This window comes from Nipponia nippon, unplaced genomic scaffold, assembly GCF_047370975.1.
Source record: "Nipponia nippon isolate SJK-2023a ecotype South Korea unplaced genomic scaffold, ASM4737097v1 scaffold_2, whole genome shotgun sequence".
NCBI lineage: Eukaryota > Metazoa > Chordata > Aves > Pelecaniformes > Threskiornithidae > Nipponia > Nipponia nippon.
The window spans coordinates 100,598,917-100,623,855 of NW_028262336.1; the positions used below are offsets into that span (position 1 = coordinate 100,598,917).

At 38.7% G+C, this 24,939-nt stretch overlaps 2 protein-coding genes across 7 annotated transcripts in view; one reads left to right on the top strand and one right to left on the bottom strand.

The window, feature by feature from the left end:
• The window catches only part of LPAR6 (lysophosphatidic acid receptor 6), a 45,055-nt gene extending 21,849 nt beyond the window's left edge, over nucleotides 1-23,206 (bottom strand). For all 3 annotated transcript variants that reach the window (XM_087756150.1, XM_087756148.1, XM_087756149.1), the window contains exon 1: nucleotides 17,941-23,206. In XM_087756150.1, coding sequence (XP_087612276.1) covers nucleotides 20,725-22,008 — 1,284 coding nt within the window. In that variant the 5' untranslated portion in view covers nucleotides 22,009-23,206 and the 3' untranslated portion in view covers nucleotides 17,941-20,724. The remainder of the gene's footprint in view (nucleotides 1-17,940) is intronic.
• RB1 (RB transcriptional corepressor 1) overlaps nucleotides 1-24,939 on the top strand; it is a 75,218-nt gene that overhangs the window by 25,203 nt on the left and 25,076 nt on the right. For all 4 annotated transcript variants that reach the window (XM_087756145.1, XM_087756144.1, XM_087756146.1 and 1 more), the window contains 6 exons: nucleotides 2,335-2,422; nucleotides 3,058-3,174; nucleotides 3,876-3,932; nucleotides 4,020-4,051; nucleotides 4,129-4,205; nucleotides 4,419-4,621. In XM_087756145.1, the coding sequence (XP_087612271.1) occupies nucleotides 2,335-2,422; nucleotides 3,058-3,174; nucleotides 3,876-3,932; nucleotides 4,020-4,051; nucleotides 4,129-4,205; nucleotides 4,419-4,621 (574 nt within the window). The remainder of the gene's footprint in view (nucleotides 1-2,334; nucleotides 2,423-3,057; nucleotides 3,175-3,875; nucleotides 3,933-4,019; nucleotides 4,052-4,128; nucleotides 4,206-4,418; nucleotides 4,622-24,939) is intronic.

Sequence of the window (24,939 nt, forward strand, 5' to 3'; positions counted from 1 at the left end):
TTATATGCTCATGAAAGAATGAGTTAGACTCTGGGCTCGTGCATCCACTGTAAATCTACTAAATGCCATCTGCAGAAACTAATTGTCCTCTAGCCAACAGAGCAGTAAGGTTCTGAAAAGCTTCTTCTTAAAAACAATAAAAGGAGACATGCAACTGAGAGAGATATTGAGCACTATATGAAAGAACTTTTAATCTCCTCTGACTGCAAAAGGCTTTATTTGTTTGCCTTAGTCGTCCCTTTTAGTCTTATGCTTCTAATCTTTAACTGCCAGTGATGCTTTTTTAGCCATAAAGGCATCAGCTTGCCTATCGGTTCCCAGACTGAATGTGCAGTATCAGGAACTAGACCATCTATACCACGGTGTATTTAACAAGGCGGCCATTGACGACAAATCCCATTTTTGACAAATGTAGATCGCTTGTTATTGACGCTTTTCAGTTATACTAACATTAAAAAAGCCTTCTAACACTGTGAAAGATGCTTCATTAAAGTTGTTGACATGGAAGTCTTATTAAGAAAGTCCAGGAGTACCAAGTTTCTGCATTGCTAAAAATTTGAAATGTGCTAAGCCAACTTTGATCTTGAGAGGAGGACGACTGAGATATTTAGATTCTCTTCATCCACCCTTGGGCTTTTCTCTGCGTTTTCCAAAACTGTTGCCATTTAACACAGCTCAAGTGAAGGCTTATTCACCAGCAGTGATTTGGGCTGCAGTAACTGTTTTTCATAAAGCCACAGAAATGTCACTAGATGGCACTAAGCCTTTGATCACCAGCATGGAGTGGACTGTGTATCGTCGTTTCTCCCTGCATTAAGTAGAACCCCTTACAGGTTATGTTGAAAGCATCATACTTATTACTTTGAATCTTCTTATAATGTCTTCTTTCTGGACCTAGAGACTTAGGATCTGCTCTAAAGCCCCCTGAAATTGATGAGAATCTAATAATTTTCATCAGTGGATTTGTATCTGGTCATTTGTATGTGGAAAGCAGTAGATAAAGTGGGTGTAAGTACTGGTTCAGAGCGTAATGAGAATGGGTTGTGTGGGGTTTTTTTTTAGGTTTTTCCACTGTCCTTATGCTTTTCCTTATCACTAATAGAGTTTTGGCAGAAGTGATTTTACCAAAACCTTCTAAAAAGTAAAGAAAAATGCATCCTTGCACTATTACAGTTGTAATGATTGAACATATTTTTCTTCTTTCTCCACTTATTTTCTGAGTGATATGAGCCTACTTCAGAGAGATATACACTCACCCTAACAAGGCATTTAACTTTGTGGAATAAACAGGATCCTATGCACTTGTCTTCAAAGTATTCTTAATTATTTAAATTATTACAGCTTTTCTGAAATACTGCTGTTACTTGGGTTAGCTTTAGTAGTTTTCTACATTAAGACATTGGGTATGAATCAATGGATGTTACTTGTGGTTTTGAATCTTTTTAGCAAGAAAATTCTAGGCATTAAGTAGAGATACAAATAGTTTTGATGTCAGTGGGGTTTTTTGTTGGTTTTTTGTTTAACTCTGTGCCTGTAAAATAATACCAATATGATTGTATATGGAGGCATACTTCAATACATCAGTATATCCAAGTTAATAAAATGTTATTCATATTTTTATCTATTTTTCATCTAGACAATAAAGAATTTTTGTTTTACTTTTTAAGAAGATATTGTTTGTATTTCTTGGGAACACTGAAAAATTTCTTTAATGTCCACATCCTTTTCCCCACCCACAATGCTTTAAAAGTTAAGAAGATTTTATATTTAAGATCCTTCTAATCTAGCTACAGATACAGCAGGCAGAATAAGGGTTACAGAAATTGTAGCCTTTCTATTGGAAATAGAAGGAATTGGAGTTAAAGTAAGAATTAAGTTTTAGTGTGACTTTTGGGTTCAGATCCAGGGAGGGAGAAGACTCTGTATCCTCATGCTGTTGCCAATAGGAATGTTGACAGCTCTGCCTCTGAAAAATGTGGGTTTTTCAAAGCATCTATTTTAAAAAGGCTGTATTTTCTTGTGACTGCCGTATTTTAATATATCTTACTTATTACACTTGTGAACAGGTGACTTGAAACATGAAAGCTGTCTTCATTCACCAGTCTTTTGTATTATTTTTGTACAAAAGCCAGAGTTTTTTTTCTTAGGGAGTTGCTTGATTTAACTGATATTTTCACATACAAGGATTGTAATTCCACCATTTTCATTGCTTTTAAAAGTGCTTGTTAGTCTTTATTACTTAATGTTCTTTTGGTCTGTAGAATTGCTATTCAGTTTCTGGAAACTGTCAGGCCAACCTTAATGTTTATTATGCGTTTTATTGTATTTTTCCAGAGCTGCAATGAATAACATTCAGCAATTGATTATGATTTTAAACTCAGCAACTGATAAACCATCAGATACTCTCATCATATATTTCAATGTAAGTGACTAGAAGGAAGATTTGTGAGAGATTCTTGGAATTATCACTCAAGTAAAATATACACCTATAGATCTGATGCACATGTTTTGGGAAACTAGTTTATTAACAACCATTTTTTGAAGAAGTACATTTTAATTGGGATGGTTTAAATGTAATTACTCATTTTGGAAAGCACTTCTATCTAATTGATGTGTACTGGAATATTATAAGTTCCTAAATATTTTTGTTACTGCATTAAATATTAAGATTTATTTATGTATATATCAGATGGAAAAAGAAGGGGATATAAAAGGGAGACAAAGAAGAGAAGGAGGATGTACTCAGAGGATCTCATGTCCACATTCAGCAACTTAGCGTATTTCTAACTTTAAAGACATTAACATCGATGGTACTACTCACGTATTAGGTTAGTTGCAGTTAGATGCGAGACATGAAGTTGTAGTTACTGGAAATTGTTGAATGTATACAATGGTTCTATATTTTTTTAAATATTCCACTTTTATTTATGCTGATGAGCTGATTGAGAGATGTTACAAAGTGAAGCAGGACTAATGCGATTAATTCATTAAAATGTTTTTGAAGTAAAATGTCCTTTCTTTGCCTTCTTTCCCCTGCCCTCCTTTCTGTACTTTTAGAACTGCACAGTGAACCCAAAGGATAGTATCCTGAAAAGAGTGGAAAGTCTTGGCCACATCTTCAAAAAGAAATTTGCTGAAGCAGTTGGACAGGGATGTGCTGAAATTGGCTCACAGGTAACTAGCATTTTGGTTGAGTATTACTCGTTTGAACTCTGTTGGTACTAGCTATTTTGAGACCCGACTTACTGGCTGTCCTCCTTCAGTGCAGATCAATAATGGTAAAAAGTAACCCTATTCTTTTCAAATTGAGGAATGGACGGGTATTTTTTTCTAAAGCGCTGTAAAGATAGTATTCAGCAAATTATTCTTAATATATAAGGAGCAATAGGAATGGGCTGGAAATACGTTGGAAATACTTTAATGAAGAATGGGAAAATTGCTGGGCAAAATATATTTAGTGAAACATATATTTGCATTCATTAAGGTAACTTAGCCCAAACTTAGCCTAAAACTGCAAAAGGTGACTCACTTCCTTATAAAATCAGTAGGCCAGCTGTGCTTTCAACAAGGATATTGGAAAACAAATCCAACCAAGTATGTACTCAACAGTCTCTTGTCTGTCAGCCCTGCTTTTTATCCTGTTAGCTGTGAATCAACATAAACACTGAATCTTCATGTGGTTGTAGTAGTCACAAACTTTAGTAGCCTTTGAGGCCTCTCCAGTGCTATTGGCAAATGGAACTGGGGACAAAGGCTTCTTTATAGTGGCTCTTGCAAAAAATGGAAATGTTCTGAATTGTTAAAACATGAGAGTCTGCCTGTTGTAGTCTGTTAAAACCTCTTGTAATATTCTTGAATTTCTTCTTTTTTAACAGAGATACAAGCTTGGAGTACGTCTATATTACAGAGTAATGGAGTCTATGCTAAAGTCGGTAAGTTTAGTATGGTAGCTTAGTACTGGCATTTCATTCACAAATACTAAGAGTATTCACAAGTTTGGTTTGATTTATATATTTCAGGAGGAGGAGCGCCTCTCAGTGCAGAATTTCAGGTATGTGCCACTAACTTGTTATTGAAGTCTGCTATTTTAGTGTTACAACAAATATTAATTACTTTCTTTCTCCTTAGCAAACTTCTGAATGATAATGTCTTCCACACATCTCTTCTGGCATGTGCTGTTGAGGTTGTCATGGCTACATATGGCAGTAAGTTGAATCTAAAGTCCTAAATAGCATTGTTATTTATTGATAATTATTGTCATTTGTTCTAATACATAAAATACAGTAAATAGCAAAAAAAAAAAAAGGCGCTCACTGAAATTTCTGAACTAGCGATGATTCAATAAGTACAAAAAAGAAAAAACATCAGAAGTGAAAGACTGTAGTACTCTTGATAATTTTAGTCCGTTTTCTTTGCAGGAAATGCTTCACAAAGTGATGGTACCAGTGCTGAAACAGACTTGTCTTTTCCGTGGATTCTCAATGTGTTTGATTTAAAAGCTTTTGACTTCTACAAGGTGATTGAAAGCTTTATTAAAGCAGAGCCAAGCCTAACAAGGGAAATGATAAAGCATCTAGAACGCTGTGAACATCGAATTATGGAGTCTCTTGCTTGGCAATCTGTAAGTAATGCTTTAAAGTAGTATTTGTCCTTGCATAACGTGCATATCTAGAAAAAGGAAGTCACACCCAACTCTAAAATAAGTTGTGATCTTGCTGAGATTTATTTCTAGTAAAATAAATTACAAGAGCAAGACAAGATTAGTTATGGCATGTCTTCAGGTTTTGAAAAAAAGGAGCATATCAGAGGAAGAAGTCGACATAGCTCTACTGATTTACGTGATTGTAAGCAAACATCATCTTACTAGTCTGGCATGAATCTTAAGGGTAATACCCTTGAACGGCATTTTGGTGCCAAAGACAAGGCAATAAATTCTATGCTTTTATTTGTAAGTTAATTTTTATCCATTTGCTATTCCCACTTGGCAATAGGACCTTAGTTCTGTGCATCTGATATGTTTGTTAATAGTACTTAAAATATTGATTCACATTGTCCTTTGTGCTTCAGTCACTTTAGTATTTCTGGATACCATTAAAATAAAATGCTAGGAGGTTGGGTTGTTTGTTTTAGGCTGGATCTCAGTACATCAAACATTGTTTATTTATATTGTATGTTGCTTACAAACCAAAAATATGCTATTAATGCCACAAAACAGGAGGCTATAAAGACTGCTAATTTTGACCAGAGAGATATAAAGCGACTGTTTAAGAACCCATCCTGTATCTTATAGTTCTGGGAAGTTTAAAAAACACAGTATGCCATAGCTTATGGATAGTTTAAGCATGAAGCAAGTTTTTCTTTTCAGGGTAATCTCCATTTGGTTTCTGTGTGACTTCAGAGTGAAAAGTCAAAAATTTTCTAGTACAGGTGATAGTTTACCAGGCTGTGGGGTTATACTCCTGGATTTGGGGAACACTGAGCAGCGAGAGCCCCATCCATGTTCAGGTTTCTAGCTCAGGAGAAGCATGCTGGCCTCAGGGGTGTATGGAAGCACTTGCCATGCTTCAGACTGAATCTGGTGGACTGTCTTGTGCCAACCAGCCCTTGCCACTCCGTTTCCTTTGCCAACGCAGTCGATGGGCACATGTGAGGCGGCTCCCTGAACGTGCCCCTGTTATAAAGATGACCTTTCCACTGGGGGAGCCAAGACTCGTGTATCCAGCTCCACGCTCATCACCACAGCACTCTGTGCCCCAGGATTTCTGGTGCAGTGCTAGAGCTGCTGTACCAGAGTGTGAATTTTTCCCTCTGTAATGCTTTTGCATGTTTGTTTGGTGTCTTGGGAAATGCACGTGGCCTCTCCATTGCTGTATGAATTTCTTTGTGGTTTTGCCATTCTTTGAATAAGACTGCCTTGAAAGCACTTGAGGCTGAGAGCCTTCTACCAGAGCCTACAGAAACGGGAAAATGAGGCAGTATTTCAAGAGGCAGACAGTATTTTAAGAAGCTTGCAGGCATATAAAAAGTGCTTCTTTGAGAATTGTAACATTCAGAGAACAAAAGGCAGAGGTACAGATACCCAAATTTGACTCTCTACAAGCAAAAAGTGGCTCCTGCTACCTTCTGCAAACCAGTTTGAAGTCAGCTTACTGATCAGCAATAAGCCATATCTGCGAGTTTCTACCAAGTAATTCAAGCGCTGCATGCAGATAATCTGATTTGGACTTGGGCTTTCAGACTGGAAAATGCAAAGTGTTGTGTTTTCACAAATTATGGGTGTAGTTGCAGGCTTTTGTGAAACAAATTATAATGTCAACAACAAGCACAGGATTATTTCAAGTTTTCTGAGTGCTCTGTTTGAATGTATTCTAACGTATTGAATCTATCTTCTTTAGTTGCCAGAGGTATGTGTTTGGTACTGTGTTTGGTGTGGCTTAATAGCTGATTTGAGTGTTAATGGAATAGAATGGTTCAGTGGGAAGGGACCTACAACAATCATCTAGTGCCAGTAACATATGTGAAGTGGAGCACAGTGGAGGGGATAAAAAGAAATGTGCAGTACACCTATCCAAGGGCCCTTCCACTTCGTTGTCCTGTGCATCGTCTCACCTGGATCTCCCCAAGCACAGGACAGTCTGCAGTCTCCTGTTGCCAGAGGTTTGTCACTAGAGGGCACAGCAGGGTTCCCTCAAAAGCTGAGAGCAGCTGTGGCAGCCAGCTGTGGGGCAGCTGGAGCCAGCCTGCAGGCACCCTGTGATTCTGCACTGGCCTCCATTGCCTCCTCCTCCTGCCCCTAAGGGAAAGCTGTGAGCTGTAAGCAGCAGACTACATAGCGGTGGCTCAGGAGATAGAAGTAGTGAAATGTTATCTATGCTAAAATGTCTTGCTGAGTCTCTGGGTCACTGCAGTGAAGGACCTGAGGCCTGTACATTGTAAGGCTGCACATGGAAACGTAAAGCCATGAGTCCTCTAGTGCAGAAAATCTACCTGTGCCTCACATCTAAATATTGGCTGGTTTAGTCTGAAAAGTGTAACGTATTAGCAATAGGAGAAAATGCTTCTGTGGCTGACTTGCAAGGCTATTGAGTTCCTTACCTGGATGTTGTGTCACTACCAGGATGTTGTCAGCATGTAATGGTGTACAAGATTTACGAAGTGTTTGCTTAATTAGCAGTTCCCTCAAGAAAGGGTAGGTAATTGGAGGAGTGTAGTTCATACCATAAATGTCTCTTACCTCCAAACACTCAACGAAGGAGGAGAGAAAAGATGACTATTGCTTAGTCATAAAGAATATCCTGCCATAAGTGATTGCTTTGGGTTAATTTAAAAAAAATTACCTGATAATAAAAAAGATGGAATCTCAAGAAAATTCAAGCTTCCTAATATGGTTAGAGAATGTTGTGTTTGTGGTTGTCCCCTGTCCTGCCCCCCCCCCCCCCCATGTTAAAATGAAGAAAAATTAAGAAAAACATGGAATGAGTAAAGCTTATGCAAAAAATTCTAGCTTGGTGAATAAGAATAGAAACATTTGTAATACATTTATTTACAAATATTTGCATAATCCAACTCTCATTCCCCCAACTATTTGCCATATATTTTTGTTTAGTTCTTACCTTCTCCCACAGGTAGTACATTTCATTACAAGGCTTGTCTGCTCTTTGGAAAGTCAGGTCTGTATTTATCCAGTCTTCCCTCATTCTCCTGACTGCTTTAGGAAGCAGGACTTCAATATAAGATTTAAAGGGACTGAGCAATTGAATATAGAATAGCATGAATGTATTGTAGTTTTACTTGTCACAGAGCTTTTGCGAGGAAAAATGCCTTGCATAATTTCTCTGAAGAAAAAAAATCTTAAATCCATCTGACCTTTATCTGACTTTGGAAGCTGTATCGAATGAATGTGAAGGATTCTGTTTCTTACTGGTACTTGAAGATAATATCACTCCTTTGCTAGTCATTGTGAATATGTTTATTGCTTTTGCATAGCTAGCTGATTTAGTCATCTGTACTTTAGGAAGGAGATGAAACTTCTCTAGGTCATCTTTTCTTTTAACAAAAAAAAGCATAGCCAGACAAAATAAAAGGTGGAAAAAAAGTTGGTTTCTTCTCAATAATTCTTAATTTTGAAAAGGGGCAAGTCTCCCTACTAAATCATGTGGAAAATGCTGCCTTTTCCTTAAATCTTTATTGAACCCTGAAGAAGTCCCTTTTATCCACTCACACGTAACCACAGTGAGGTTATGATGCTTCCAGGTGCAGACTGTGTGGAGGTCAGTTTAGAATATGATAGTAATGCTGAGTAGTTTTTATAGGCAAAATAAAAATATACCGTACAATATTCTTTCTTTACTGTAGCACATCTGTGCTTCATCTCGCTGCAGTATTTTGGGCACTATTTTAATTTCGTAACTTTTAAATAAAGGGAACTGAAATTACATTAGACTCAAAGGTACCTATAGCCTTTGATTAATTTGTATCATGTTCATATAAATATTATTTAAGCCCTGGCATAGTTAAAATCTATTTCCTATGAAATAGGGGTACCTTGTTACCTGCCAGCCTGGGAGTTCATGCTCAGCTTTTTTCATAATTCTGTCAAATTGATCTCTCTTGTGGCCAGTCAAAAAAGTAATTGTTTTGAATATCTCAGATTAAGGTTGTATGAATTCCAGAATCTCTTAATTTCTCTTAGAAAAAGCCCTGTCAGCTGCCATGGCACATATTGACTCAAGTATCACTCGTTGCTACAGTGTGTTAGGAAGAAGCAGGGAAGAGCAGGTTTTCAGTGCAAGTAAATTGAATATAAAGTTGATCAATTTTCATGATGAAGTTTAAGAGCAAAACATCTATAATACCTGAAATGCATTTGTTTCTGGGAACAGCATGACTTGGTTTTGGTGTCATTTAAGAATGTGAACACCTCTGGAGTCTCCGTCTTTGTTATCTGTATCTGCAAAGTAATCAAGTTGTATTTCCTTGCCTCCCAGCTCGCATTCTGCTCATAAGCTGTGAACAGGGAGGAGCAGGCTGGTATTAGATTTCTTTCATACTGCTGCTTAGGGAATGCGCTTCCTGCAAATGCCTTTTCATATCTACAGTAGGTGAAGAGCGTGGAGTGTACACATGTTCTAAATCGTCGCATTTGGCATACTTAAAATCGTTTGGGCCACACCACAAAATACTTTTTCTGCTAGCCATGTGTGAAACCCTTCTGCTCTGTCAAGCTTCAGCCGCCCAGTACTGGGGTAGTGAAAGGGTCTTGCTCTTCTGCCCCGGAGATGCAGACCAACCACAACCTTGTCCAAAGATAAGGTAATTCATGCCAGCCCAGTAAGGCGGGCTGGAGAAAGCAGCACAGCCACGCTTTCCTGTTTAGCTCAGCAGATGGCAAAATGTTCTGTTGTTAACTTGTTAACTCATCCACATGAGCACTAGGAGTCCAAAGGGTATTCTTTGTAGGACTGCAGTTTTAAAAGGTTACCTGATAGCTTTTGCTGTTAACAGTGATGAGAGGCAGCTGCGTCACCTTCTGCAACTGCACAACAGCCTGGAACAGAACAGGAAGGTGCACTGTGGCAGGCTAAAGGGAGTTCATTCGCAGTCTGATTTGGTCTGCTAGCTTCAGCTGGTTTTTTGAAGTTTGTTTATATGTGAGGGACAAACAGATGTTGAACCAAAGCAGTGCATTGCACTACAGCTGTTTACACTGTAGCCTTCTTTAGCTGTCTTGCTCTTTAGCACTTGCTATCCTAATTGGTGTTTGTATTTTTCTAAGGAAGACGGAACACCAGTATTGATACGTGGTGTTATTTAGAGTTTTGATGCGGTTTAGAGTTTTAATGACTGATGCAAGATAAAGATGGCTGTATGAGGTTACTTCTCTTTATGGTTAAAATATGATCAAAAGTAGGCAAGCATACTTTACTGTGGCTATAATTCTGTCCATGTAGCATTGCCTAACTGTGCTCTGTAATGCTTCTCCTTTATCAGCTCCTTCTTCTCTGCGGTTTCTATTGTCAATTAAATGTTTGCAATAAAATCTACAGTACTGTTTTATCATGTATCATTGATCAAACATAACTCAATGTTTGCAGTAAGTATTTGTCAATTAACTATGTGGTTAACGTTTATACTCGGATACCTCATCCCACACCAAAGGCTTCTGTTGGATTTAAATTACGCAGCTCATTGTGGCAGAAATGCCTTCCTGGGGAAAACCGTGTATTCCCAAGGAATATATTTTATTGCATTAATAGGACAGACTCACTGAGCTGGAATAACAGCAGACCTACTTTGATCATGCAGTAAGGAGAAAAATATTAAATAGGTATGTTTAAGATTTGCTTAAAAAGTGTTAGACAAATCTAGGTCAGGGTAAAGCTGTAAGAAGTTACAGGTAAGAAGTGCTCCTCAGTATTTGGTATAGTACAAGCTTAACTATGGAGCCTCCTAGCCCTTGATTGTACAAGGACACAGTTATTGTGGAGCTCACTGTACTCGAGTGCTTAGTGCCTGTTTCCTTGGATGCAGTGTACAATTTAAAATCAGGTTTCTGTGCTCCTTGTAAGGAGGAATTGAGCTTCTAGGAATGGGAGTTTTGTCTGTTTTCTTGTGGTATGTATCCTTCTCAGTAGTGTTTTCTATTAAGTTTGTCTGAAGTCCTGCACCTCTTCTGGAGGTAGGTGTCTACATGCAGTTTGAAGTCCTCTCTTTGATTTCAATGTCTTAAGTCATTCCTTTTAAAACTGGAAGAAGTAGGAATGGTCATACCATCAACATTTTATACAGTAGGTTACTAGATAAATTGATTACTTCTGTATTAGAAGAACGACTCTAAAACCTTGTCGATAGGCAGCCAAGTAAGGCCAGGCAGCAAGGACCGGGTATACAGGTTGTGTTGGTACTACTAGCCTCAAAGGGACAATAGTTCAGGCTTGAGTATTGCCCCACAGTCATCAGCGGTGTTTCGTCAGTAACGTGTTCGCTGGCATGTTTCGGCTTTTGTCAGCACTCCTCTGGACAATGCCTAGGCAAGATTTGGGGCATGATGCAGCTCAGGGACTATTTTCAGCTGCTTGTATGTATTAGAAGTGGAGAAAGTTTAGCTGCGTGGGTGCAAGCTGTGCTTTGCCACTTGCCCTCAAGGCCTTAGGACAGGCTGTGGCTTGTTGTGTTACCGACTACAGACGCAGTCATGGGTTCAACCACATGAGTGACCTCAGCTCTGACAAATGAGTCGTGCATTCCCTTACTGTCTCTCCTCTAGGCTCCAGGAGCCGTACGTGTTTGTGCACAGCAGCCAGTTTCTCTTAGAAAAGCTAGTGTATGTCAGACATACTCCTTTCATGCCTACTAAATTTTGCCTTTCCTTAGTTATTGGAATACCTAATTTGTGAATGAGGGACAGCCTTAGGCACAAAAAAATGCTCGGCTTATCCAGAATGACAGTATTTGCGAGCACGCTCACTGGCAGGCTGTGAACCACCCAGGGAACTTCACCGGTGTAAAGACAGGCACCTCAGGAATTGCAGGCATCGGATTGCTCTTGCAGATATCACCCATCTCCTGTGATATTCTGGATTTTAGGCACCTAGTATCCTGCCTCAGCGTGGAGGTTGCTATGAACAATCATTTCTAATGTGGAATTTTCCAGGTTTTTTTCTTACAGGGGAAAAAGTGTGCTAAGGATCACCAGACTATGCCATTTCATGTGCTCACCATGCTCCTTTCAAAAAAGTGAAGTTAGGAGGGTGCAGCTTTAATCTTAAAGAAGGAACTGAGAATTGATTTGATGTTTTCTGTCTGTACATACTAAATATACTTCTGCTTGCATCATGAGTGTGTTCCAGAAGCGTGCGTGATGAGAGAGGTCACTGCCACTACTGCTGCTTGGTGCGGTACTGCTAAAGGATCATATTGGTTCTGCTGCATGTGCTTTTTTTTCTTAAGGTCATGAATTAGCTCTGACACTTCAGTTGTCACAGCTGTGGCTGGAAAGCCTTCTATGATTTTGCCTTTATGATACAAGGCACATTCTTAGAAGTCTGTAAGATGGTTGCTTTTGGGGTATTTGTGGATATATCATATAGTATCATATAAATATACATATGTTCGTATGCTTTTTTTAGTTTGAGCATGTATATACACACACACACACTCTTTTTTATTTATGCATTTATTTGAATATATGAGTTTCTCCCATGCCTTTCTAGTACTCTTGAAGAGTTTCCTTTTATAGAAATAGCGCTGTGCTTTTTGAGGCTTGAAACTTTTATTTGCCTTAACAGCTGAAGGCAAATTGAAAAAACAGGAAGAACACCGAATGATAGTCTTCACTGTCTGCACCCTCACTTTGAAAGTCTTCCCTGCCACTCCTGTTTATCGTGAAGATGACTCAAGCTGTTACTCATGCTTGGGTGTTGCCATCCGAGCAAATCCTCTAGGCTACTTGAAGAGAAACCAGAACGCTTAAAGCTGAGGTCCTGCATTTCCTGCTTTTGTCTGTGTTGGCAATGTCTTCACTTCTTGGTAGGCTCTCACTAAGCGTACAAAACACTCACTAGGGTTGTAAGATACTGGTTATGTTAGCACAGTATTAATGGATTTATCTGTCCCAGGTATACCAAGTCAGCCCAACCCTTAAGATGCTATTTTGATTCAAGGACAGACAGGACCAAAGGGATTACCTAAGACACAGCAGCTATGCGGAGTTTTCATTCTGTGAAATTTGGATGCCATTCTTGATTAAGGATTTCAGTTTTTTTTCTACTTCATCTACTGCTTTAAAGTATAGAGTTTCTTTACATTGTTACACTTCTGTAACTTAGGTGTTTAGGCTCCCTCTATACTTGAGACAGAGCTGCACTTCCAGAAAGCAAATAATTCTCTTTATCTTAAACAGGTATTTTACAATGGGATTATTCACTTTTTGAAGGTACCTCTCTCCACTGAGTGTAGACAGCATGTCTCTCAATGACAAACCTAAACTAGATGTATAAAGTTTGTCTGTTAAGCTTAGTAGAAGTGAATCATGTGCTTAATATTAGTCTTCATAACTGCATTTCCCCATTCCTTTCAGCATTAAGGGGATATTAATAAGAGGCAGTTATTTAATTATGCCTAGTTTTGCTTTAGGTGACAACTTGTGCTATGGATCTTGCCTGTTATCACCGTTGTGGTTTCTGTTCATGCAGAGGTCAGGTAGTGTTACCAGCGTGGCTACAGAAGCAGAGAATGTGTCATCAACTCTCTGGTGATTTACAGCTGTAATAGGGAGCTGGGTTTCATAGCCTGTGCTCAGTGGAGCTTGCAGTTATGCAGTATAAAGATATCTTGCCTGTGTCTACTCTGGTCCCAAGTACACAGCCACAGAAATAAGACTTGGTTAACACGATACACTTCTAAGTCTTTTTTTTTTCCTTAAGGTTGCCCTGATTATTAGTAACATTTTAACAAAAAATAGTGAAACCGGTTTCTGGGAATTCTTACTTTTCAAGTTTGTTTGTTTGTTGGTTTTTTTTTTTTATATTGCCCAATGTTTTGGTGGTCATACCACAGCTGTAGAACTTTTCATTTTAGTCCTACTCTGTTTCTAGATGGTATGAACTTCAGCTTTTCATCCTGCAGCATTGCAGTATCTGCACTGCAAATACTCTGTAGGCATTTTTAAAGGTTGCCCATGAGGAAAAAATATATTAGAATTCAGGGAGATATACTTTCAGTTCTTTAATTTTGTAAAATCTTGCTGAATTTGATGTGGGCAAATTCGATGTGGCTGTTTCCTTAAATACAGAAGTAAAAAATGTTTGGGTTAAATTCTGTGGCTGTATCCCTGCTGCTTCTTCCTTGGATGGGATTATGCTCTCTAACTTTGTAATTTTGTAAATCTTTGTAGTGAAACAAAACTGGTGAAATGTCTTGCTTATTTTGTGTGAGCCACAGTCCTGTGTACCTGTCATAAGCTTTTATTGCTCTTTTTATCCTTACTGCTGTGTTATTTGAGCCATTGCGTAGTTAACTTTTCTGTGGAAGATAGAATTAGTTTCTGTTAGGAAGCAAAGTAGGTGCCAAACAATCAATCTAACATGGGGCTGGGTGGGGGGTGTCAGCTACATGCTCAATTTTCAAGCTCTTAAGGGGATAACAGTGTCTTGTCAAACTCAAACTGCCAAATTATATGTCACTGCAAGTAGGTTTGTGTCTCTCTGCTTGCTGCATTTTCTTTAAGTTATTGCATGCATAAATGCATGGGTGTGTTTTGTTTTGGTTTTTTTTGTAGGCCAAAAAAGTGGTTTTGTGCCTGTTTTTATATTGTATAACTGAAATACTAGATATTTATATGTTTGTATCACTGAGCGTATGTCTTATAGTAACTTTCCAGTAATAAAAAGTGCTTGTCAGAGATGAGGATCCCCCTGTTTAGAGCTGTTGAGTGGGCATAGTGTTCACTGTCCCCCAGAAAGGTAATGCCTCTCGGTTTTGTTGAAGCTCTTCATTTGGGTTGGGTTTGCTTGTCAGAGTGGATTAGGTGCAGGCTGGAAAGTGCCTATGGTACAGCTGAGCGCTGTGCCACTAACATCTGGACCTGTGTGTGTGATGTTCTCCTGAACCCCCTGAGCAGAGACTTCAGGCTTACCCAGTTAGACTGTAACTAGTCTGAACTTGGCTTGGGTAAGTACCTGAACTGTCATCGCCCTGTCCTTCCCGTTCAGGAGTTAGCCTGCCCAGAACAGAACAGCATACCTGTGCTTAGCGTGCTCTGCCTGTGCCTGTTGCACCTTCTAGCAGCTCAGAGGAACTCACAGATCGTCTCTGGACAGAAATAGCTGCTGGTGGGGTTTTTTTGTTGTTTTGGTGTTGTTTTGGTTTTGTTTTTTTTTTTTTTTACACTTACCCATCCACAGGAACCTGTGAAACACAGCATGAGCATGCAGTATAAATGGTAAAAGTTTTTCACATAGAAAGTGTTAAATAACTTAAGTAAACAAGTAGACCAAGAGTTTTCAATTTGGTTTCATTAAGGAAAGGTATTTTTGTTTGGGCTGAAAAGGCAGGTATTTTGGTACTTGCTTCACTGTCTGTATTCTCAGTTTTTTTGCTATGTTTTGCTATATACTTAACAGATTTCTTCATTAAGAAATATCTGCAATGCCGTGGGTACTTTTTTCATTACTTCATAAAAGCATCGAAGTTTTATTATAGACCCTTCCAACTTTAGTCAAGTGTAGTTCTTGATGCTGTGAGGAATGATAAATTTTTCTAATCTAGTATCACTCCTTAGTGACCAGGAGTGTCCTCAGTTTTTATTACATTAATAGTTGCTTTTAGAAAGTGCTTACCAGGACAAACTTCCAAAAATTAGTAGATCTAATGTTGCATAATTTTACAGAAGGGTGAAGACTTGCAACTAATTTGTACAATTGGCTTCCTTTCATAAAGCAGCAATTTTTGCAGAACTCATCTGAAAAGCAGAAGAGTTAACACAGCCACAGTTGTTCTCATGTGGGAAAGACTTAATATTATTCCCAAGATAATGGCATTAATTTCAGGTGCCTCCTGTTACTAGCATTGTTATTTAAGAATTTTTTTCTTTAAGGCAGCAACTCACTGTTTAGAAAAGGTGGAGTTATGGCAAATCTTAAAGCTATGTATGTGGAAAAATATTTGTATCTCTTCATAAAAAGACAGGAACTTCTTTTTAGAGGCTTTCCTTTGTCGTTGCTTGTGGTTTGATTCTCATGTTTAAACTGTAGAAAACTTATTCCTTCTTAGTGCAAGATGCCTTTCAGTTTTGTTATAACTAGAGCGGACAGGCTGTTAAGCAGAAAAAATAATTTTAAATCTACATTCTCAGTTCTGGAATTTTTAGTTTTCCAACAAAATAGAAGGCTTTATAGAAGACCAGATGATGTGTGCAGGGTTCTTTTTTTTTTTTTTTTTTTTTTTTTTAATTTTGTAGTAAGTTCAGTTTTCTTATGGGAGAAACTGGGCTTGTTATATAAGCAGTTGTATAACAGGAACTGGACGGGGGGAGGTGATAAATGTGAAAGGCTACAGATGGCTTCAGTGTCAAAGCAGAATTAGAGGATTAGAACAAACTTCTGCATCCAACTTCTTGCAGAAGTATTAGACTGTGCAAGTGTGGCTCTCTGAATTTGCATTTATCCTAAACAAGCTCTATTGAGTATGTTCTGAAAACGTGCTAATTCAGTGGTTGTCAGTTGTGTTTATACAATTTTTTAAGCACTCTGGTAATGGGATAACAAATGCTGTCCAGGCATTTACAACTTCTAGATTTAGAATCGTTCTGATTTACATTTTGCCTTAGCTTTTGAAATGTATCCTCTTTCATTTTGTCAGTGATGCTCAAATGCCGGTAACCCTGAGGTATAAATGATAATAGTCTAGCAAAAAAGGGAACTTGTCAGGATTTACAGGTCCTCCCAAGTGCAAGAACATTATAATATTGCATTTACTGCTGTAAAAGTATGAACAAATTGCTCTTCATTGATAAAACCCCTAGAAAATAACTTGGAAGAATAAATAATGCTAGAAGATACTATGGCCAAGTGGGATTTTCAAAATTATCAGTCCCAGTGGACCTCGCTGGGTTCACTGTAATTTTAGCATCTTTGGAGATGATGCTGGTTGAAATTACAAATGCAAATCACTTTCTCATTTGCTAGAGATGATGGAAGACTGTATAATCAGATGTGGAAAGGCTGAATGGCAATCAAGTGCTCCTTGCTTCCTTCAAAAGAAACAAGGAGGTGGTAATGAAACTAGTGGATTTGAAACAAAAGGAGGTTGGTTTGTTTGGGTTTTTTGGGGTTTTTTTTGTTTGTTTGTTTGTTGGGTTTTTTTTTTAGTTCCCCCTCCACACACACACAACGTGAACTTTTTACTGCAGAATGCTGCGGATGTTAAAAAATTTATACAAGTTCAAAGGGAGACAGGACAAGCTCACAGAAGAAAAAAATTTAGTGTTGCTGAACACACAAACACATCTGACCCACTAAGACCCGAGATACAACTGGTGAGGTGGGACAGTACTTGGAGGAGAGAAAGCCTTGTACGCCTCTCCTACTGTTATCTTCTTCCCCAGGCATCCAGCCTTGGCCGCTGTTGGAGTCAGGACTGTAGATTAGCTGAATGTTTGGGGTCTGATCCAGTACAGCCATTTGTATCTTCTACCTGATCTCGTGAGCTCTTTTTCAATCTTTGCATTTCTGTGACTGAGGTTCCTTTCTTAAGAAATTAGTTTGGAGGTTGATTCCAGTGAAGGATTTCTTACCTGCATGAAGTATCATCTATGGGTTGGGGGTTTTTTTCAGCACTTTCAGATGAAAAATATAAAGAAGTATTTGACTTGGTATTGGTATATTTTTAAATGTTAGATATGTATATTGAGTGAAACAAATTTTGACTTGCATTCTGTTCCTGAGAAAGCCAGAAATTGAAACTTCAAGCTGAATATAAAAAGTATAAAATGGGAAATCTTTTTTGCTTTTAATGGTATCTTGAGATAAATCAGAGGTGTTGATAGAAAGTCTATTTCTTTTTCTTGTCTTTTGAAACTGCTGGTTAATTATCTAGTTATCAATGGCTGCCTGCCGTGGTTTAGATAAAAAAAAAAATGCTTAGAGTCAACTAAATTTTCACTGCTTTTGTTTTTATGGTAAGTGTGCAGTATCTGCACTCTGTAGATGAAGAAACCAAACTACAAACAAAGAACAAATTTGTAAGTTTCAATCCTAAAACTGAACTCCTAAACCCTGCATAGGCATATGAGTAAAAAATAACGTACTTTTAGGAATTACTGGATGCAGCACATTCAGATGCTCAGGATCTCTGACAATATAAGTCATTTTTGTTTGAGATGCCTAGGCATGACTTAGCATAAATCCTCATCTAGATTTAAATTTTGGCATAAGTTCTTACCAGAGAGACAGAAGAGTTGGTATCAAAGGCAGGAGCAGAGGGAAGGAGTGCGGCTATTCAGGAGCGTACCAGTGAAAACATTGCTCCATCCACAGCTCTCCAGGATAATCTTGTTGCAGAACTGGAAAAGGTGGAGAAAACTCTGTCCAGTTCTGAATAGCTGGTAGCTTGGCTTTATATCAGCTTGCTGTGGGAGGTACAGGTTCACTCCCCCTCTTCTGAATCAGTCAGATCAGGAATTTCTCAACTAATGGTCAGATTCTTTAAATTACAGATGTTGCTTTTTTGACTGCGTGCTGGTTTTGTTTGTTTGGTTTTTTTTTTCCCCTGTGAAAAGAGTGAAGTATGTTTAATAATAAAAAAATATAAAGCTTCCTCAAACTGTTTCAAGATATCAAGCTGTTAACTGGTCGGAAAGCTATTGTACTGTGTTGCACTATGCTGTCGCAAAAACCAGAAGCTACTGTCCTGGAGAGTGAGTGCAAGGCAGAAAGAGCTACTTTTCATGCTTCCGTAGGCTCTTTGAGCTAATACACCAAGGAAGGTCTGGTTTAAAGGGGAGTACCCATACGTGCTACTTTATCTGCTTGTTCTGCTTTTCTGCTTTTAAGTCAGTGATTTTTTTTTTATTTTTTATTTTTTTTTATTTTTTTTGTCCTGCAGTTTTGTAATCTCAGAAGGAGCAGCTTCTCTTTACCAGGGTGAGGCTCCGGGGCGTTCACTGTTGTAATGCAAAAGGCGTTGCTGAACAAGTTGTCACTCAACCGAGTATCAGCTTTGCCGGGCTTGGGGAGAGTAGTAGCCTAGAAGCATAGCCCAGCAGTGACATTAAGGGCTTTAGTCTCGAAGTCTTTGGAGGGAGTCTGATATTAAGCAGGCTCTTTAGAGAGAGATGCGTTGAGACATTAGAGATGCATATCTGGCTTTTGGACTTTGGATTTGTCAGTGGCGTATGGAAAACGTGCAGAAATTCTACTCACGCTGGGGGTTTCGTGCATTTTTCTCAAGTCAGATAGCAGAGTTTAGGATTCCCAACTAAGATAACTGCCTCTTTTCAGATATTATACAGACATGTATATCTATGCTATTTTTGTAGCTCAAGTTCATGCTATTTGAATTTTCCTTCCAAGTAGTGTGGATAAAGATTTTAAATGCTGTTAAATTTAAAATTCAGTCGGCATTAGTTTCTAGCAGTCTTTGAGTAACTCCGTTTTCCAGTAGTAGTAGGCAATGTACAGTTCACTTTTTAACAATTAAGCAAAAGCTTCACAAAGGGAAGTAAAATCAATCAGATAACGTATCATATGCTCTGACAGCTCAATATGCGTTTTCTCCAAGGTTGATTCGCGCACTTGTATGTTGCCCTGAAGTAAAAATGCCTCAGTGCTGTATCTGTGTTGCAACTGACTGCCCTAAATCTAAAGTGCGAATTCATTTTAACTCAGTTCTTATTCTTGACTCCATTGTTTTTGGGGAGGAAAAACCAACACGTACTGCTTACTTTTACCTTTTAAATATTTATTTAATTTTACAGCAATGTTAAATTAATTTTGAGGAAAATGTATACAGTGTTCTAGTAGCTGGGAAACATACATAGCAGGACGTTTTAAAGCACTCTTGTTTATATACTTCTGTTTGTAACAGTAATATATGGAGATTTCTCCTTTTACATGGCTTTGACTTATCAAAGTGTCTCAATTAATTTTTGCCAGCATGTAGCCCCAAGTAATTTATTTTTATACTTTATAAAGTTTGCAAGAAAATAGCATTTGAAATTTTAAATGCTTGTGTTAAACATATTTCTAGGACACAAAGATTGAGAGGAAGTTTCACTCTAAAAATTACTGTGTCTTGAATTTCTTTATGGGATGCCAAATAGTTTTGTAGAAGAAATATTTGGGTTGGTACACATGCTTATTTCATGTTTTTCTAAGAAACTACTGCTTTGAGATTGAATTACCTTATTTGGAGGATGTTATTTTGCTCAAAAGTCCTGTTGAGTTGAAGAACTTCTCACAAAAGAGTTTAATAAAATGGTACTGTACTTAAAGCACTAACTTCAGTCATCAGAGGTTATTTTGTTATAATTACACAGACATCTGAGACAGAGGTGAGAAGAAAAACCAGTTTGAGTTGTTTCCAGATGCCCTAAACTACCACAAGATTTAATTGCTTTATGGGGGCCAGACTTGTGGAGAGAGCATATATTTTATCAGATAAACCTGGGAGAAACAAAGTTCTTGTAGCCCATTGATTGAAGCCTCCTATGAACAGAATGGTCCCTGAGAAGGCAAGTGCAGGGAGAAAGACAGGAGGGAGGAATAAGATGGAGAAGAGACAACTCCGGAGCAGGCACAGTAGCTGAAGTGATATGGTCAACATGGTGCTGTTTTCCTCAGCAACTGCATCCTGCAGTGTAAACCCCTGTCCTCATAACTTGGAAACCTATATCATTATAAAAAAAATGAGCAATTGCTTTAACTTCAGAAAAAAAACCCACATACTTTTTCATTTGTTTTGACTTGACAGACAGTCTTTGGACTTTGGTTAACCTAATCTGAAACCAAAAGTCCGTTTCTAACATACAACCTGTGAGAACAGACATTTGACATAAATTCTTAAAATACTTTTTCTGTGCACTATTATGTTTAACACCCTTTCAGTCTTAGAAACTTTTCTGATGTCAGGGAAGTGTAACATTTACATATCAGAATATATTTCCACAGCTGAAGAAATGTGCAGGCTTCTAATTGCAGTTTAGTCCCTGTAGTCTTTTAATACAGTTTATATTGTAGAGTCAGTGTCAAATATTTTCATTTTTATGGTCTGAAGGCTGTGTTGAATGAAGGTTTCTGAAACTGGCCGTTCAGAGAATCTGATGTCCCGTGGTCTAGTGGACCGGCTCTTTTTTATTGAATTTTGAATTGTATCCGATGTAAAGTAATAGACTATAGGGTCAAAACAGCAGTTTGAAACGGCGATGCACAGAGTGATGGGGTACATAGTCCTGACTGCAGTTACCACTGAACAATTAATCCAGGTCTGTGTTCTCATAAGGGAGTAAAGTATTAAGGTAACGTTATAAGGCACAAAGCAAAAGCAGAATATCACCAAATGGACAAAAATCATTTTGAGTACCTTTTTCTTGCTTAATTTGTTCCGACTTAATGTAAGCGGTTTATTCAAAGTCCGTAAGACCATAGTAGAGCAGGTCACGTTCAAGATGAGTGGGATAAAAAACCCAACTGTTTCAATGAAGATAACAATCCGGGATAGGTAGGTTTTCCATGTGTCCTCTGAAAAGTTTTCAAAACACGTTCTTTGTTCAGTGTTATTACGGCGGTTTGTAGACTGGAAGAAGCTTGCTGGTGTGCTGCCTGCTAACACGGTTATCCATACTGCAGCGCAGACAATTTTTGCGTTCCTTTTGGTTCGGAGAGTCTTAGATCGAAAGGGGTGTACTATAGCTAAAAAGCGATCTATGCTTATGCAAGTCAGAAATAAAATGCTGCCATACATATTTGTGTAAAAGAGGGTGACAGAAATCTTGCAAAGAAAGTCTCCAAATGGCCAGTTTCTTGCTACGAAGTAATAAATCCTGAAGGGTAATGTAAACACAAAAAGCAGATCCGATATTGCTAAATTAAGCATGTAAGTTGTAGTCTCGTTTCGCACTTTTAATGTGCAAGTAAAAATGTAGATAGCAACACAGTTTGCTATGAGGCCCAGAACAAACACCATACTAAAGATACACCCATATAAAGTATATTTAAAGGAGTCTTCAGTGGAACAATTAGAGCTTACCATTATAATGGTATATTTAAAATTCCCGTGATTTGGAGATGTCTCTGGTATTTTTATTGCAACTTTCTTAAATTCCAGAAGAACTTGCAGATGTATTTGAACTGTGTGCTTTGGCAAGTTTGCACTGTAAAGCTTCAGAGAAGACAGACAAGCTCTGTAGCGGCGGAGTACATCTCCAGTAGTAATCACCAGGAGGTCACTCTTCTCTTCTAAGTGCAATTTGTAATCACATAGCCAGTCTTCGAAAGTCAAAACCCATGTCATTTGTGGCAGATGAGGTCACCCCGATGCTTGCTTAGTTCCATTTCCCCCCCCCTCGATTTGATGAAGCAGTTGTAGAACTTTCGGCCTTATTCTTGGCTGCAGATCATGATGGCGAAATCTTGTCCATCCAAATTTACTGGGAGCATATGCTTTAGAAAACAATTTCCCGGACACCACAAAGTGTCAGCACTTGCATTTCTCCCTCAGCCTTCTTTCTGTAAAACGAGCTTTTCCGCTCCTCCGAGCGCTTGCTCCCTCGCTCGCTCCATGGAGCGGGAAGGAAGCTGCTTGCGAGGGCAGAAACGGAATTCCAGAGCGTGTTTGTTCCTGCAGAGCACGGCCCTCGCTCCTGTCCTGCGCCCCGGCAGCCTCTCGCCAGCCCGGCTCCTTCTGGAGAGGAGAGAGAAGAGCTCAGGCAATTTGTAGCGTGACATCACAGGAAGAAGAGGTTGGACTGGTTGAAGAATGGTTTCAATTCAGTGTGTTTGCCTTCCTCTAACCTGATAATGTGTCTGCTGGGACCGTACCTTGCAGGCGTGCAAATAGTCACCAGCAGAGTGCTGCAGCTGCAGCCTCCTGTTAACTCTTTCCGTGCTCCCTGAAAGGTCCTTTGTCAATGCTGCTGGAGTCCGAAAGCTTCATTGCAAAACCTTTTTCTTCAGTTATGAGGAGACTTTTCAGTGTCTGAATGACTCTCGTGCCTTAAAGTTCCTGTTTTTCTTTGGAGGTAGTAGTAATTGTGGGATTTTATATTTTGTGTAGGATTGAACTAACGTTAACATTTTTTGATAGATGTCTTTGCTCATGATAGATAACACGTTAATCACCAGAAATCAGCTGAGTAGTTCTGTCTTGATTCCCTCAATACACTGGTACAAACTGCAGGAGGGACAAAATACCATTGATAGGTAATTAAATAATTTCACCAATTAATTACTGAAAGAAAGAGGCATAAAGATTATGAACCTGTGAGTTGCTCTTGGATATTCCCAGGGCTGAGATGTGTTGCAGTGAGAGGAGAAATTTTTAACTCGTTCTATATTAGAAAGCATATCCCAAGCTCTATTTCTAATCAGAAAGATGGTTCTTTTTTACAAAAAAATATGCTTCAATTTCTTTTAAATTTTGTGGTACAGAAAGCATTTTCTTCAATATGTTGAATTAATATGTATGAATTAATATACCAAAATAAATACTGTGCTCGCAATTGTTTCTGATAATTTAAAGGGGGGCAGTTATCACACGTGCACAAAATACTCCCATTAGTCACTGATTAATGAAATGAAAACATGTTGTAACTAGTTAAATTAAGTAAGTATTAAAAAAGCAGCTCTTGCTGCCTTTAGGGGCAGATATGAGATAAATCTCAGTTTAGACAGACTCAACAACAGCTTGGATAGGCTCACTTCTGGCACCAAAACCAGTCTATTTCTAAGTCTTAGAATAAAAAATCTCTTCATATCTGGCTGGGTGGCATGGTTCTTTTGAACTAGATTTTAATCAGTTGTACCTAAGCAGGGCTCTGGGCAAAACCTTTCTAGTCTGCTGTAAAGGGGAGAGTAAATAATAGCACTTCACAGGGTTTTGGCATAGTTTCTTAATGTAAGGTATGTCAGACAAAATTCAGAAACATGCAAAAAAGGATCTTGCTTATTTTATTTCAAGTTTTCTTGATAAGTTTCTTCTGTGAAACTCTCACCTTGATTTTTGAGGTGAAATCAAGCAGTTTCACTTCAATAGGCTATAACCACAAGAAACCTTTTTGACTATATTTGAAATTCATACTTAACCGTAAAGCGTAGCACACTTTCCACTTCTAAGTCAGCAAGAAATGAAAATGTGAGCTTGGCAGAGTCTCTTGTGCGTCCAACTTAACTTGTACCTTAGCATAAAGTTGCCTTACCTGGCTTGCAAAAGCAGTCATCACAGGTGGTTAAATTTTGTTTCTATTCCCAGCAGCCTTGCATGGTGAAAGGGGAGTTTTCCTGCAAGAGTCCATGAGTTCTGCATCAGGCCTTGGGAGCTTTGAGCTCAGTTTTCCTGTTCTGGCTTTGTTTGCACAGGAAAACTGTGTGGAGCAGGCTCAGTTACTGGAATGAAAATCCCTGAAGTACAGAAATTTCATGTCACATGTCAAAACCTCAAGCAGTATTTCATGTTTAGAGAGAGAAATGAATAGAAGTGAGCAGGTCTCTCTTATTCATCAGTACTTGATTTTTTTGTTTGGGTGAAGGTGTGGGTGCACAGAGAGAGGGTGGGGGTGCCTGCCCAGGGGCACTGTCCATTTTACCATGGTAAATGTGTTTCAGAGCAGTCATGAAGGTGCATCCTCAGCTTTCAGTTCATCTGTCAGAGCCTGTGCCTTGCTGTGGCCTGTGTTACTGCTCCTGTTACAAACGTGAGCACTACTCAGAGCTTATTTTAGGGGCTTGGCTATATGCTTCTGCTGTCTTTGGGACTTTCTCTTGCCCCTGCACCTTTTTGGTGCAGAACAGTACGTGCACCTTACGCTAATTGAAGAACTAAGTGATATTTGTATGCTTCCAGAAATAGCATTCAGCTGCAGGGTTTCTGCACCTGCAGAAGAAAATTTGAAAACCCGAAGTTAACAGGTTTTTACTTATCGTGTTTCAGTGAGGAGGTACATGATTGAGCGGGCAGTCTGAGTCATTTTAGTGTAAAAGTGTGAATTTTCTTAATTGCGATGTGGCTGATTGATATCAAGCAGTGTTTTAATTTGTGTGAGCTTCTCAGAGCTGAAGAACCTGTGTTAGCACACCGTGAGCCGCAGGAGTCGAGAGCAGCCTCCCTTCTGGCCAGGCTCCAGCACGAGCAGGGAGGAAACTTCATTGCACGCTTTCCTTTTGTTGGTTCACATTTCAAGATGTTGGGCTCTGTGCCGTCAGATTTGGAAAACCCTTCAGTAAGCCC